The sequence below is a fragment of the Pleurodeles waltl genome, chromosome 7, assembly GCF_031143425.1.
Source record: "Pleurodeles waltl isolate 20211129_DDA chromosome 7, aPleWal1.hap1.20221129, whole genome shotgun sequence".
In the NCBI taxonomy this organism is placed as follows: domain Eukaryota; kingdom Metazoa; phylum Chordata; class Amphibia; order Caudata; family Salamandridae; genus Pleurodeles; species Pleurodeles waltl.
The window spans coordinates 1,342,850,778-1,342,864,055 of NC_090446.1; the positions used below are offsets into that span (position 1 = coordinate 1,342,850,778).

The following is a 13,278-nucleotide window of genomic DNA, read 5'->3' on the forward strand; positions in this document are numbered from 1 at the left end:
AGGAGGCTTTGGCTCTGCCTAGAGGAGTATTTCCCTCTCATCACATCCTAATGGCTGTTAGGAGTATTATTAGTATTATTACAAACACTGTGGAGTACCTATTTTGAAATGTACGGGGGACTATTTTACTTCCCAAAAGAACAATGAATCATCACATTTAAAATGTTTATCGGAAATCAGTCATTTTTAAGTTGAGTCTGCCAGACAGCACAGCTGTATGGCTGCAAAATATCTATTGTAAGCTTACCAGTAGCCAGGGCCACTGGCATTATGAATCAGGAGAGGGCCAAATTATGTGGCTGGGTTGACTAAATTATGTGGCAAGAAAAGGCAAAGTATGTGGCGTAACACGGCACATTTTTAAAACGTATTACTTCATTATTTTGTCCTTTTTACACTTGTTAACAATGTCTGAGGTTTAGGGCACCTCATTAGTTCCAGTTTAGTAGACAAATATGGAAATAATCAACAGAATGGTAGCCAGTCAACCTTTGAAAAAGACCTTCCACTGCGCAGCAACACACGCCACTGCGTTTTTAGTAGTTTTTGAACTGTTTGAGCTCAATTTTTTTTTTTTTTTTTTTAAATCTACAGATTATGCAGCAGATGGTGGATTATGTAGCAAATGCAGTAAAACTATAATTATGCAAAAAACAGCGCAGCTGCACAATTGCATAATTCCAGTGGCCCTGCCAAAAGCCTAAAGTAGCATACAGTCCAATTATTCCTTACCATTGTATGGCTTTACTGTCACTCTCATTTGCTTGCCTCATATTCAATAGTTTTTCTTGTCCCATATCATCCATCTTGTGTTTGTCACTCCCCTGGAGCATAGCCACTTTCTTTCTCATTTCCCTGAGTGGCTGGCTTCTATTCTTCCAAGGGTCACTTCTAATGAACTACTTTTTTTGGCTTAGCACAGCCTGAGACTGCATGTGTTTTTCAGCTCTCTCCAGCTTGTGCTTCTTCCGCCCAAAATACCTCTTAGCCATGCTGCTGTCTCCCTTGTGTGCTGCAAATGCCTTCCCCTCGCCAAACTCCCTCATGCTCCATGTTGCTTTCTCCCTTGTGGGTTTCTCCCCTTACCCTTATGTTGATTCTCCCTCATGTGCTGTTTTTCTCCTCCCCCTAACCCACCACCCTACATTGCTTCCCACCCTCACATGTTCCATATTGCTTCTCACTCTCACTGTCCTTATGCTAATGGATAATTATTTTTTGGAGGGGCAGGGAACAAATTGCGGCCAGACCCTCTGCCTTTAAAAAGTGCTTTTGTTCTACTTCCATTTCATATTTTGTTCATTTACCAATCCATATCAGAATGGTAAATAAAAAATGGTACCTAGGCATGTATGCATGGTGATGCTTGCCTGCCCCTGCTTTATGAAGTGGTAGACTGTGTCTGTGCACTTATTCTTTATTTTTATTTTTTACGGTGGACCATACAGCACATCATCTTGCTGATACTGTTCAACTTCGCCAAATGACACTGGCAACGCCAGTAGGTCCATAAGACAAGATCCATTTGCTTTGACAATGCTTACTTTTTTTTGTTTTTCCAGAAGCAGATTTTTCTAAAATGTTAGTCACGAGTCATAATGCAAGCCAGACCTTTTCATGGACGTCATATAGGGGTCACCAGGGGTCGCAACTGCAACCCCCGGCTTGCCCCTTGCGACCACTGGCCCGGTTTTGTGACCTCTGGCCTCTGGGGTGGTAGAATCAGTGCCAAGAACTCATAGGCGCTCCACATTTCTTTTTTTCTGCCTTCATTATACTAATAGTGAAAAATATTTGACTATTCACTATTAGTGTAATACAAAATGGAGCACACTTAATACCTATTGTGGCAGCTGTGTATGTTGCACGGGAGCTTGTGGGTGAGAGCATGAGTGAGAGAGACCATGCATATGTGTGAGAAAATGTTTCTGTATGTGTAAGCGTGTGTGTGTGAGTAAAAGTGAATAAGAGTCAAGTGTCAGGTGGTCTGTGAGATTGATGCCCAGATTTACTATTCTTTGTGCTGCCTTGAATCAAAGGGTGAGAGAAAATATATGCCCTACCTAATAAGTTATGGCACATATTTTCTCTCTCAGTGTGCACTTTTGGCAGCCATGCGCCAACACACTTATCCTTGTACCAAGATGTGTGCATTCTCTGAAGCATAGGTTCTGCATGGGGTTCTATTCCAGTACAAAAACTATACTTTAAGGTGTTTCCCACTGTGTACGTATGCTGTACAACACAGCACACATACAAAGTTGGAAAAACTAGAAGAAATAAAAATAAAAAAATCTCACCTCATGCCTGTCCGGAGGCGGCATAAGATTTTGGGACAAATTGATGTCTGCCAATGTTTGTAGATAGGGATTTGCGTCAAAATCCATGGGTGATTGCACGGGAACCACCAATTACCATCCATGAAGCACCTCCTTGATACAAAATAATGCAAAGCAGTGCATAGCACAACTTTGTGTTACTCTGTGATACCATCCAATGCAACTTCTCAATTGTTGTGATGTTAGATCATGTGACATGCCTTCCTGGAAAACATTAGGGTCAGATGTCATATGTCATTGGCGTGAAAGGCTATGTGATGTCATTTCCGCTACCCCTTCAGTTTTGGTGAATCAACGCCCATGGAACATTTGGCGTGTTTTAATAATTGCTATTTTTCTTTTTCTTCTATAAATATAAATTTGATCTTTTTAGGTCTCGGCTAGACTGTCTCTTCAAGATATGTTGTTTACAATTAGTAGGCTTACAGCCTGCCCATAGCTTAACATTGGTAAGCTTCAGTGTCACTCTCATTTGCTTTGTTTCCATTCGTCATGGCATGCATGTGTCATACAATTTTCTTGCGTTTGACCTTCCCTTGAGCAAGGTCAAGTACTTGTGTCCTTCCCCTGCTCCTGTTTTTGGAGCTATTTTTAGGGTCGAACTTGCGAGTACATACGCTAGCGCATGCGTCTCGCATGTGAGATACTCTTGTATTCAGTAAAGGGCTTGGAGCCCGCCCGTCCCTCACCATTTGTTAGTTTGCGTGGCACTCTTCTTTGCAGCCTCGTAATTTGTCAAGGCACGTTTGGCATCATTTCCATTCCTCTGAGTAGAGCAGGGATCAAGCACTAATTAATTTCAACTTAATTAGTGCCGTCCGCTGCACCAGACGTGATCAAGGTACTATTTTGTTAATTTTAATTTCCAGTGCCCCGCAAACAGAAGGCTTGTGACTGGCAAAAACGCACCCAACAGGACATTAAAAACTGCAAAGTTTTATTTTTTAAAGCTAACTTTCTTATATTTTGTTAATTTGTCTTTTCTCAGTTTCAACTCATGTTTTCTTTTGTTTTTGCTTGTGGGCACTGTTGCAAGATGACAATTAACTTGTTCAAAATATGGGAGACCTGTTGCATTGCAAATGCTTGTTTTATTTGTCTTCAAGAAGTCCATGTGATTACTTGTGTTTTCAAGCTCACCTCCCATATCCCATGTCGCTTTTCTCACTCTCTTCGCTTATTTCCTACCCACCTGCCCCTATCCATGCTGATTTTTTCCCCCACCACATGCCCCCACCTATGTTGCTTTTCTCCCTCCATCCCTTCTGCCCCATCAGTTTCTTCTCTCTCACCCACCCGTATCCCTGTTTCATCTCCAAGGGTTGTGTTGTCTATTTTCTTGGTGATTCCAAAATGTGTACTTCAAAATACGGCCCATTGATATATGCAAGGCCCCTGGCCAAAGGCAGAACAGGTCTCTACTCTGTCGCAAGACATTCACCCGGGTAGCTACATAGGCAATCCTGTTGTAAAGGAGCTGAGGCAGGCTATCTCCTAAGCCATTCATAAAATATGGGCTACAGTTTCGTACGTACGTGTGATGTTGCCTGGCTACAGAGGCCTTGTGGTTAGCTGCTTCACGTTGATGTAACGTGACGCAGCTAACCACAAGGCCGGTAGAATTTATGCAGTACAGGGAAACTTTAGCACCTACTAAATGCCTTTTTTAATTTACCTTCTTTCCAACCACTGTCCTCCCTCTCCCGTGTTGTGTTGCTTGCCCTGCATCCGTTTTGTCTTGCTTGTCCTGTCCTTCTTGCAAGTCAAAAAAATCACTATGACATGGCCTGCGAAGGCCACGTCATTGAACTTTTTTCCATGACTTTCAGCCATGCTAAACAGCAACTGTGCTGCTATACAACATGCAAAAAGACATTGACAACGCCAATAGCTTGAACATTGCCAAGACCTATTGACTTTGCCACAACTTGTTTAGAAATGTATGGTACTCTCTGTGAGTTGAACTTACCCAGGGTGACATTGACAGCCTGGCTGATGGTGGAGTCTTTCAGTCTTTGAGATACCCATGTTGAGTACTGGCATCTGTACTGCTCTCCAGAGCCCAGGGTGACATTAGCAATGATGAAGACCACATTTGTATTATTGTATGGGGCCTTCTTGACCCCCACCGGTTTTATAGTGCCCTCTCGATACAGTGTGAACAGGGAGCCTCTGTACTCTCTGGGCGCTGTGCAGTCTATCTTGTATGCAGTCCCGGTACTGGGGTCAACCCGCCAAGAGATGGTGGGTGCAGGGAGATCTAGAAGGCAGAAATAAGAATGATGGTAACACATTGCAAGGTAAAAGCAGTTTCTTCTGTTCGAGTCGATAACAATCACCATAATTATCTGAAATCTAACTTTGAAGGAAAATACTTTCCATTGATTTCTCAACGAGTTTACATCCCAATAAAAATGTGTTTTTTGTTTCTTCACTAGGAAGTGACATTGAAGTGCAGAACATTTTTACAACTCCGAAATGAATAATTCAACCTTTTTCAAACTTTAAGATAACTTTCTTCATGTTTTTAAAATGATGGGCCTGTTCACTTAAAACGCCTAAAATAATTTAATACATGTTAATACAATTAGGATGTTTGCATAAACATTCTTCTAGTTTAAATAATTTTTCTTTTATGTAAATATAGAGCCAGTATGACTTGCTGAGCAGTGCCGTTTCAATTCATTTGGATCAATAAAATTAGTAAAAACGGTTCAGAGACCAGAAATGCAATTTAGAATGCACTTCACTCTATGGATGGGTGAGTGGAGCAGAGTTTCACTCACCCTTCTGAGCTAGTCCAAGTGAAGGTTATCAGATGCAGTAAAGTAACTGCTTATCTACTGAAAGCAGTGCGTGTGAAGTCAGACTGCACATCTGATGGTTGTGTGATAGTAGATTTATGAGACAATGATGGGTATTAAAAAAGTGAATGTAAAAGCTGTAGCATATAAACAGCACTGCTCCAGGTTACAGACAATGCGTCTGCATCATGGATTTAGGCAACTCCAGCTTCCTTATCCTTCTTGGCCTGTCTTCAGCATTCAGTACAGTAAATCGTTGGATTCTTATGAACACACTCAAGGATTGCTCAGGAATTGATGAAGTGGTCCTCAAAAGGCTCACTTCCTTACTAATGGACAGATCGTAGAGGTTGAAAAACATAGACACCAGTTTCCCTAAACTAGTTGCATGACCATAAGGGGTGCCACAGGGATCCAGACTCATCCCTTACTACTTCAAGTTTTACGTCGAACCTCTGGGAGTCATACTAAAGAACTCTGGGATCCTTTAACAGCAAAATGCAGATGATACACAGCTATATCTAAAGGTCTAGTTGCTGAATGACATCTCACACCTAACCCAGTCCATAAATTCTGCTCAAGTCTGTATGGCTGCTCATCATCTAAAACTTAATCGTTTTAAAACAGACTTTCTCCTCATCTCTTTATCTCATTCATCACTGCCTATAAATATGGAAGGGACTATGTAGCATCCGGAACCTACCATCGCTAACAGTAGCAAATCAGTATGAGTCATCCTTGACAAAAGAATCAATTTACACCCACATATGAACACCATGCCCAGGTGCACTGTGCATCTGCTCTTGGGGATTCAGCACTTCATCTCAAGACTCTTGTTCAATCACTGGTGCTTTCAAGGGTTAACTGTTGTCGATGAGGAAGTCTTCCAGGTTGATCAGCTCCCCCATCCCTCTGGGAGCCACCAATCATTACTGTACTTAAACCAAATAAGAATCCTGAAATCTGCAACTCTTACAGATCGCTCTCTATGATCAACGGGGCAATACAATACATCCCAGATTGATCACTAACTAGTTGGCCCCAAGATGGTGACTATTGTCCAGCCAGATTATTTGGGCTTTGTCCCCAGGCGCTCAACTCCCCACAACCTTTGGTACAACATTTGTGCTGCTACATACTCTAAACCCAGAGCTGCAGTCTGCTGCAGTTTTTTTTGGATGCCACTAAAGCGTTTGGTTCATTTCAATGGGAATATCTTTTTCAGCTCCTGGCCACACTTGGCATTAACCGCTAATTCCTGCAGTGGATATGGTTGCTCTGTATAGATCCCACCACGCACTTACGGGTGAATTCTGTGGTCATCCCCTGTTTCTGGTGAAGTGTGGCACCAGACAGGGGTGCCTGTTGTCCCAGTTGTTGTTCGCGATAGCTATGGAGCTTTTAGTGGCACATCTGCAACAGCATTGTTCACATTGCAGACTCACCTCAAGACACCTAATTGTCTCTGTATGCGGTTGATGTCAACCTTTACATGAAAAATCCCACCACCAGTTTATCTCCCATCATTTCAGAGTTTGTCCAATACGGGGCCTCTTATGGTAACAATCAATTGATTCAAGTCTGTTATTTCCCCCCCACCCCCGACGGGGGGGCACGGCTTGGGCCATCCTTGAGTATCCATTGTAGTGGGCTGACACAGCCATTAAATACTTGGGCATATGAATCAGTCAAAACTTGGACAAGGTTTGGCATGAAAATTATGGGAAAACGCTGACTTTGCTGGAGGACAGAGTGACATTTTGGAATAAGCTGCTGCTATCTATGAAGGGCAGAATCGCAATCGCCAAGATGGCTGTTCTGCCCAAACTTCTGTATCTCTATGTGAACATCCTCATTCTGCTCACTAAGGGGCATATTTATACTCTGTTTGCGCCGGAATTGCGTCGTTTTTTTTACGCAATTCCGACGCAAAACTAACTCCATATTTATACTTTGGCGTTAGACGCGTCTAGCGCCAAAGTCCATGGAGTTTGCGTCATTTTTTAGCGTGGACACCTACTTTGCGTTAATGATATGCAAGGTAGGCGTTCCCGTCTAAAAAATTGACTCCGAGGCATGTGCGCCGTATTTACACTCCCGGGCAAAACTCACGCCCGGGAGTGGGGGGGTCAAAAAAAATGACGTCCAGCCGCTTTTGCGTCGTTTTTTAGCGCCTGGTCAGGGCAGGCGTTAAGGGACCTGTGGGCTCGGAAGGAGCCCAGAGGTGCCCTCCCATGCCCCCAGGGACACCCCCTGCCACCCTTGCCCACCCCAGGAGGACACCCAAGGATGGAGGGACCCATCACAGGGACATTAAGGTAAGTTCAGGTAAGTATTTTTTTTTTTATTATTTTGTGGCATGGGGGGGCCTGATTTGTGTCCCCCTACATGCCACTATGCCCAATGACAATGCCCAGGGGACAGAAGTCCCCTGGGCATGGCCATTGGGCAAGGGGGCATGACTCCTGTCTTTGCTAAGACAGGAGTCATTTCAATGGGGGTTGGGAGTCGAAAAAAATGGCGCAAATCGGGTTGAGGTGAAAAATTTGCCTCAGCCTGATTTGCCCCATTTTTTGGCGCCCAAGCTCCATATTCCCCTACGCCGGCGCTGCCTGGTGTACGTCATTTTTTTTCACGCACACCAGGCAGCGCCGGCGGCTAACGCCGGGTAACGTCATTGAATAAATACGGCGCCCGCATGGCGCTTCAGAATGGCGTTAGCCGGCGCTAATTTTTTTGACGCAAAACTGCATTAGCGCAGTTTTGCGTCAAAAAGTATAAATATGGCCCTAAGTGCTTCTTTATCTGTCTCTGAACCGCCCTCACTGCTCTATCGTGGGCGGGCAGACAACCCAGAGTCACCTAGGAGCTTCTTCTGCTTCCGTTCGAACAGGGAGGGCTCTGTGTGACATGGAGCTGTACTATTATTGCGCTTATGGGAGTGCGGGTGGGTGGGGGCAGCAGGAGTCAGGAGCAGGAAGAGCCCCGAGGAGGAGGGAGGGGGGCGGGGCCTCCCGGGAGAGGAGAAGCCAAGAAGCCCAATAAAGCCCAGACAAGCCCAGACAACCCTAAACAATCCCAAAACAATGGCAGCGCTTACCGGAGCAGTGGTGAGGAGGAAGCAACCTGCCTGCAAGGATGCAGGGTCAGAGGTCGCATCTAACCTCGCGCTGCGGCCGGCATAAGAGGGGAGGTGGGAGGAAGTGGCAGCTGGGAGGAGGGAGGGAAACCTCCAATGGGAGTGCGGGGGTGGGCGCAGCAGGAGTCAGGAGCGGGAAGAGCTCCGAGGAGGAGGGAGGGGGACGGGGCCTTCCAGGAGAGGAGAAGCCAAGAAGCACAAACAAGCCCAAACAAGCCCAGACAAGCCCAAAAAAGCCCAAAACAATGGCAGCGCTTACCGGAGCAGTGGTGGGGAGGAAGCGACCTGCCTGCAAGGGTGCATGGTCAGAGGTCGCTTCTAACCTCGCGCTGCTGCCGGCATAAGAGGGGAGGTGGGAGGGAGTGGCAGCTGGGAGGAGGGAGGGAAACCTCCAATGGGAGTGCGGGGGCAGCAGGAGTCATGAGCGGGAAGAGCTCCGAGGAGGAGGGAGGGGGCGGGGCCTTCCGGGAGAGGAGCAGCCAAGAAGCCCAAACAAGCCCAGACAAGCCCAAACAAGCCCAAAACAATGGCAGCACTTATCGGACCAGTGGTGAGGAAGAAGCGACCTGCCTGCAAGGATGCAGGGTCAGAGGTCACTTCTAACCTCACTGCGGCCGGCATAAGAGGGAAGGTGGGAGGGAGTGACAGCTGGGAGGAGGGAGGGAAACCTCCAATGGGAGTGCTGGGGTGGGGGCAGCAGGAGTCAGGAGCGGGAAGAGCTCCGAGGAGGAGGGAGGGTGGCGGGGCCTTCCGGGAGAGGAGAAGCCAAGAAGCCCAGACAAGCCCAAAACAAGCCCAAAACAATGGCAGCACTTACCGGAGCAGTGGTGAGGAGGAAGCAACCTGCCTGCAAGGATGCAGGGTCAGAGGTAGCTAAGGTACCTTCATGTACGTTTCTAATGTGTTACTTCTGTTGTAGAGTGCTCTCCCATCTGATAATGCCTGCACTATATAGAACTGCATAGATAGACATTGTCAGTAGCCACGTTAGACTTATACTCTCAAATAGCTTTATTTACTAGTACAAAAGTACTTTTCTGATTCAGAAAAGTTGGTTTAGCGCTGGTAAATGGATTTATTCAATCTAAAGTTTTATAAGAGTAAATCTAAAATTAGGGGTTGGTCCACAAGCCTAATTCTTCAAAATGACTCCATGTCATCAGGGATATTGTTTTCCAAGTTTGGGTAGTAATTAAGAATCAATGCATTCTGGGAGTTGTAGGATTATCTCAAATATCCCAATCGGACAGAAGTTTTAGATTTTAAAGGTTTGTAGAGGGAAAGGCTGGATTGATATTATAGATTAGTGATGACATGGAGCTGTCATTTTCATAAACTTGCCTGGACTACTCATAACCTTGGCGATGGTCAGCAATTTACTTCTGTCAAGGGAAGAAACAAATTCCTTTCTAGAAAACAGCCCCAAGATTGACGAGGTTTTAGGGAAGGGACTTCACCACAGGTAAAATATTTTCCCTAGTGCAAGAGCATTCGTATTAGTGCTGCTCATTTCCTCATGTGAATAATACACTCATGTCAATTCGTGCATGCTAACGTGGAATGCACGAAACCTTTCAAAGACTACACCTGTCAACCTATGACTGTTGCAGATTTCTAGCTCAGACCTGTAACCAATCTCAGGAATAGCTGTCAGCTGCAAAATTCTGCTATTGCTCAATTACACTGCAGAAGTAGTCAGACAGATGTGTCATCCTAACACACCCAAAAACATCAGATCGAAGATTTTGTCTGGGGAAGCTGGCAATGCAGGCTCTTAAATAGCCTATAGTCTCTCTGGCTTTTTAATACAATCACATAGATTCGCTCTTTGCACTGTTCGTCAGCACGTGCTACTTCAATAATGAAGCCATGTTATATTTTCTGAATATCCACATGTCCTAAAGGCATGTATAATAGATCTAAATTTGAATCATTTACATCATCAGCAGTTATCCTGAAAGCCTGTGCTTCTTACGGCCGTAGAAGATCAAACTTGGACACCTAAATACATAAAGGACGACTCACAAAGGCACCAATGGGTATGTGAAATAGCATTAGAGGAGTACTGTTGTACATACTCTTAAAGGCCTTTGTGAATCGGCCTTGAAATGTCCTACTCTCTGTCAGTGGCGTAGCGTGGGGGGTGCAGGGGGGGCCGACCGCACCGGGCGCAACATCTGGGGGGGGGGGGGGGGGGCGCGCTCGCACTCGCGAGTGCTAAAATCCACGGGTTAGGGGGCGCAAATTACTTGCCTTGCCCCGGGTGCTGACAACCCACGCTACGCCACTGCTCTCTGTTACTAAAAGTGCAAAGAGGGTACAGTGCTTTCCCTTTGTACTAACTGTATATGAATATTCAACAAACATTCCAGTTTTATTCCATTTTGAGACGTTTTGTGGCCTATTCTCAGAGGCATGCAAGGGTACTTAAAGGAGAGCTAAGAGAGTGTTACTTTACATACTCTGAAATCATTTTGTAAATAGGTACCATGGTGTCCCGCTTAAATGGTAAAGATCACACCAGCATGTTCTTCTTAAATCGTAAACAAACTCACTTAAGGGAGAACCACTGGTTATTACTACTGCTCTGTGTACTATGTGCACTGTCTGACTGCATTATGATAGCATCTATATTACAGAAGTTGCACCGAACTGGCAGCTTTCACATGAGAATAAGATGCCAGGAAAAAAAAAGTCCTGCGTGCATAGAGATCAAGACAAAGTATGGGAGGACCTCAGGGTGAGAAAGAAAGTAAGAAGGAGGTGAGGAGGGATAGCAAAATAGAGAAGAAAAGGGTATGTAGAAAGGAAAGATAAACTATTGAAGAGTAATAAGCTGAAAGTAGAAAAAATTGAAGAATTAAATAAATAAGAAGAGAAAAAAAATGTCAAACTGCTGAGGAAAGAAAGAAAGTGACAAGGCAGCAAGCACGAGAGAGATGTAAAAAAACGAGGCAGACAAGCTGTTAAAAGTATGCTAGAATCGAAAGGGGAGAGAGTAAGAATGGTTGAAGAACAAGAAGAGGAAAGAAATGAAGAAAACAGGGAGTCAAAAGGCAAAATATAACTTTGGGAGAAGTAAAGCAGAGTGAGAACACGTGCTAGGGAAAGAGAAGTGTAAAAAAATATTGTATAGAATAAAGAGCGCGCGGCAAGAAAAATGAACGTGGAACAAGAAAATCAAGCGGGACACAAGGCAAACGTTCAGAGAAAACTGTCAGGAGACAGTGGTAAGCCGATAATAAATTCATGGAAGGAAGAAAGGACGGCTGTAGCGGTGCGTAGCCTGAGTGGAAAACGACAGAAAAGCAATTCAGCCTTCACATTAAGAGAAATCCCAAAGATTCGACGTGACAAATAAATCCATAAAACCAAAAACTTTACTGATTTATGGCATGGCTTGCAGCACTCATTAATGGCTGCCACAGGTCTAAAGTGCACAGAGAAGAAGTGCATCGAGACTTACTCAGAAAAAAACAGCCTTCTGTCCAAAATGCAGGCACTGAAATTAGTTAAGCAAAGTTTAAACAGCAGATAAGAAGTAGGAGGCTGGAGTACTTACTGTGGACAGCAGTGGACGGCAGTAGTGGGAAGCAAACTGTGAAAAAGGAAAACAGACCATTAACGCCTTGGGCACGCACATTAAAACCAAAACGTGGTGTTGATGAAGGTCACTTTGAGATCACGTGCTCGAACGAACACTGCCTGGTCTTTTTTTTTGCATCCTGCATCCGTATTGGTGCCCATTCGTAACCACAGGACAGCGGCGTGTACTGCAGTCAGCTGTTTACACCAAACGTCCCCACAATGCAAACACACATACAATCTCAATGAACAAGATAAACCTATTCAGACTAGGAAATGATTGGGTGGAATCAAGGAAGTATGTTAAGCAATAATCTTTCTGTACTAATGTCTTCCTGAAATCAATGTTCTTATCTCGAGGAATGCTTCACCGAGCTGCTAACATTTCTGCAAATAGGACAGGTCCCACTGCTCTCCATGCCTCCTGTGCTTGTGTGTGGCGAAGAGCCTTATTCTGGATCCTAAACCTGTTTTCCCCATGCAGTTTTCAGAAGCCAGACCGCACCCTGCTTCATTGTGGACAGTAAGGATGACCGGTTGCACGGCGCAGACCATGCATCAGGAGCACATTGGTGGTAAGTGCCACCGCAGCAGAGGTGACACCGAGCTCCATCGCCCACTCAGAGGAAGCCAGAGAAGGGGCAAGAAGAGACCACCAGAAGCGACTCAGAGCCCCTGAGCCGCATACTCACGAACTGCCAGGAGGACGGTGATTGTTCCCGACATTGTGACTTCTGAACACTCAGCTGACTGAGCCCGGCTTATGATATATATAGAAGCTTAGGAGGAACTAGGGAGAGGGGGAGTGACTGCGCGGAGAGACAAAAGCAGCACACCCTGAATGTGATCATAATGTCTGAGAAGTTCCTAAATCTCAATTGTTCTTCATATAGTAGGAAATTGTGGAGCTATGCAATTGTTATTTACACAGCACAAACCTATCTGGGAAGCAAAGCAGACCCGTGCAAAGCAAAGGGGACGACGGCAAGCCTGGAAGGAAGAATGATATAGGAGTACCTAAATAGCAAGAGAGGCGAGACAGAGGAACCCTGTTGCCGGGCTGGTGGCTATAGGAAATAGGTAGCATTACCACAGCTTTTGAGGCTCTCCTCGAAGAGATCACAGGCTGATGAGTTGCTCCTTGAACAGATGGATTACTTTACTTAGGTTTAATTTAACTGCAATTAGTTTTAACTTTAATCAACTTTATAATTTATAACTTTATTTATAACTTTATAAATGTATAACTTTATAACTTTTATACATTTTATAACTTGGAATAATTTGTACACTTATAGAACTAAACGTATGATAAATGACAAAATAAAACAAAAACTTATAAAAAAACGTACAACTTCTATAAGTGTTATAACTTATAAATGCATAACTACATATTTATAACTTTATAGTT

At 44.6% G+C, this 13,278-nt stretch overlaps 1 protein-coding gene across 1 annotated transcript in view; it reads right to left on the reverse strand.

The window, feature by feature from the left end:
- Positions 1 to 12,617, reverse strand: part of LOC138246280 (T-cell-interacting, activating receptor on myeloid cells protein 1-like) — a 41,715-nt gene extending 29,098 nt beyond the window's left edge. Inside the window, exons 1-3 of the mRNA XM_069200720.1 lie at positions 12,560 to 12,617; positions 11,845 to 11,880; positions 4,309 to 4,599 (exon numbers count right to left, since the gene is read on the reverse strand). Of these exons, the coding sequence (XP_069056821.1) occupies positions 4,309 to 4,599; positions 11,845 to 11,880; positions 12,560 to 12,593 (361 nt within the window). The 5' untranslated portion in view covers positions 12,594 to 12,617. The remainder of the gene's footprint in view (positions 1 to 4,308; positions 4,600 to 11,844; positions 11,881 to 12,559) is intronic.
- Between the last annotated feature and the right edge of the window lie 661 nt (positions 12,618 to 13,278).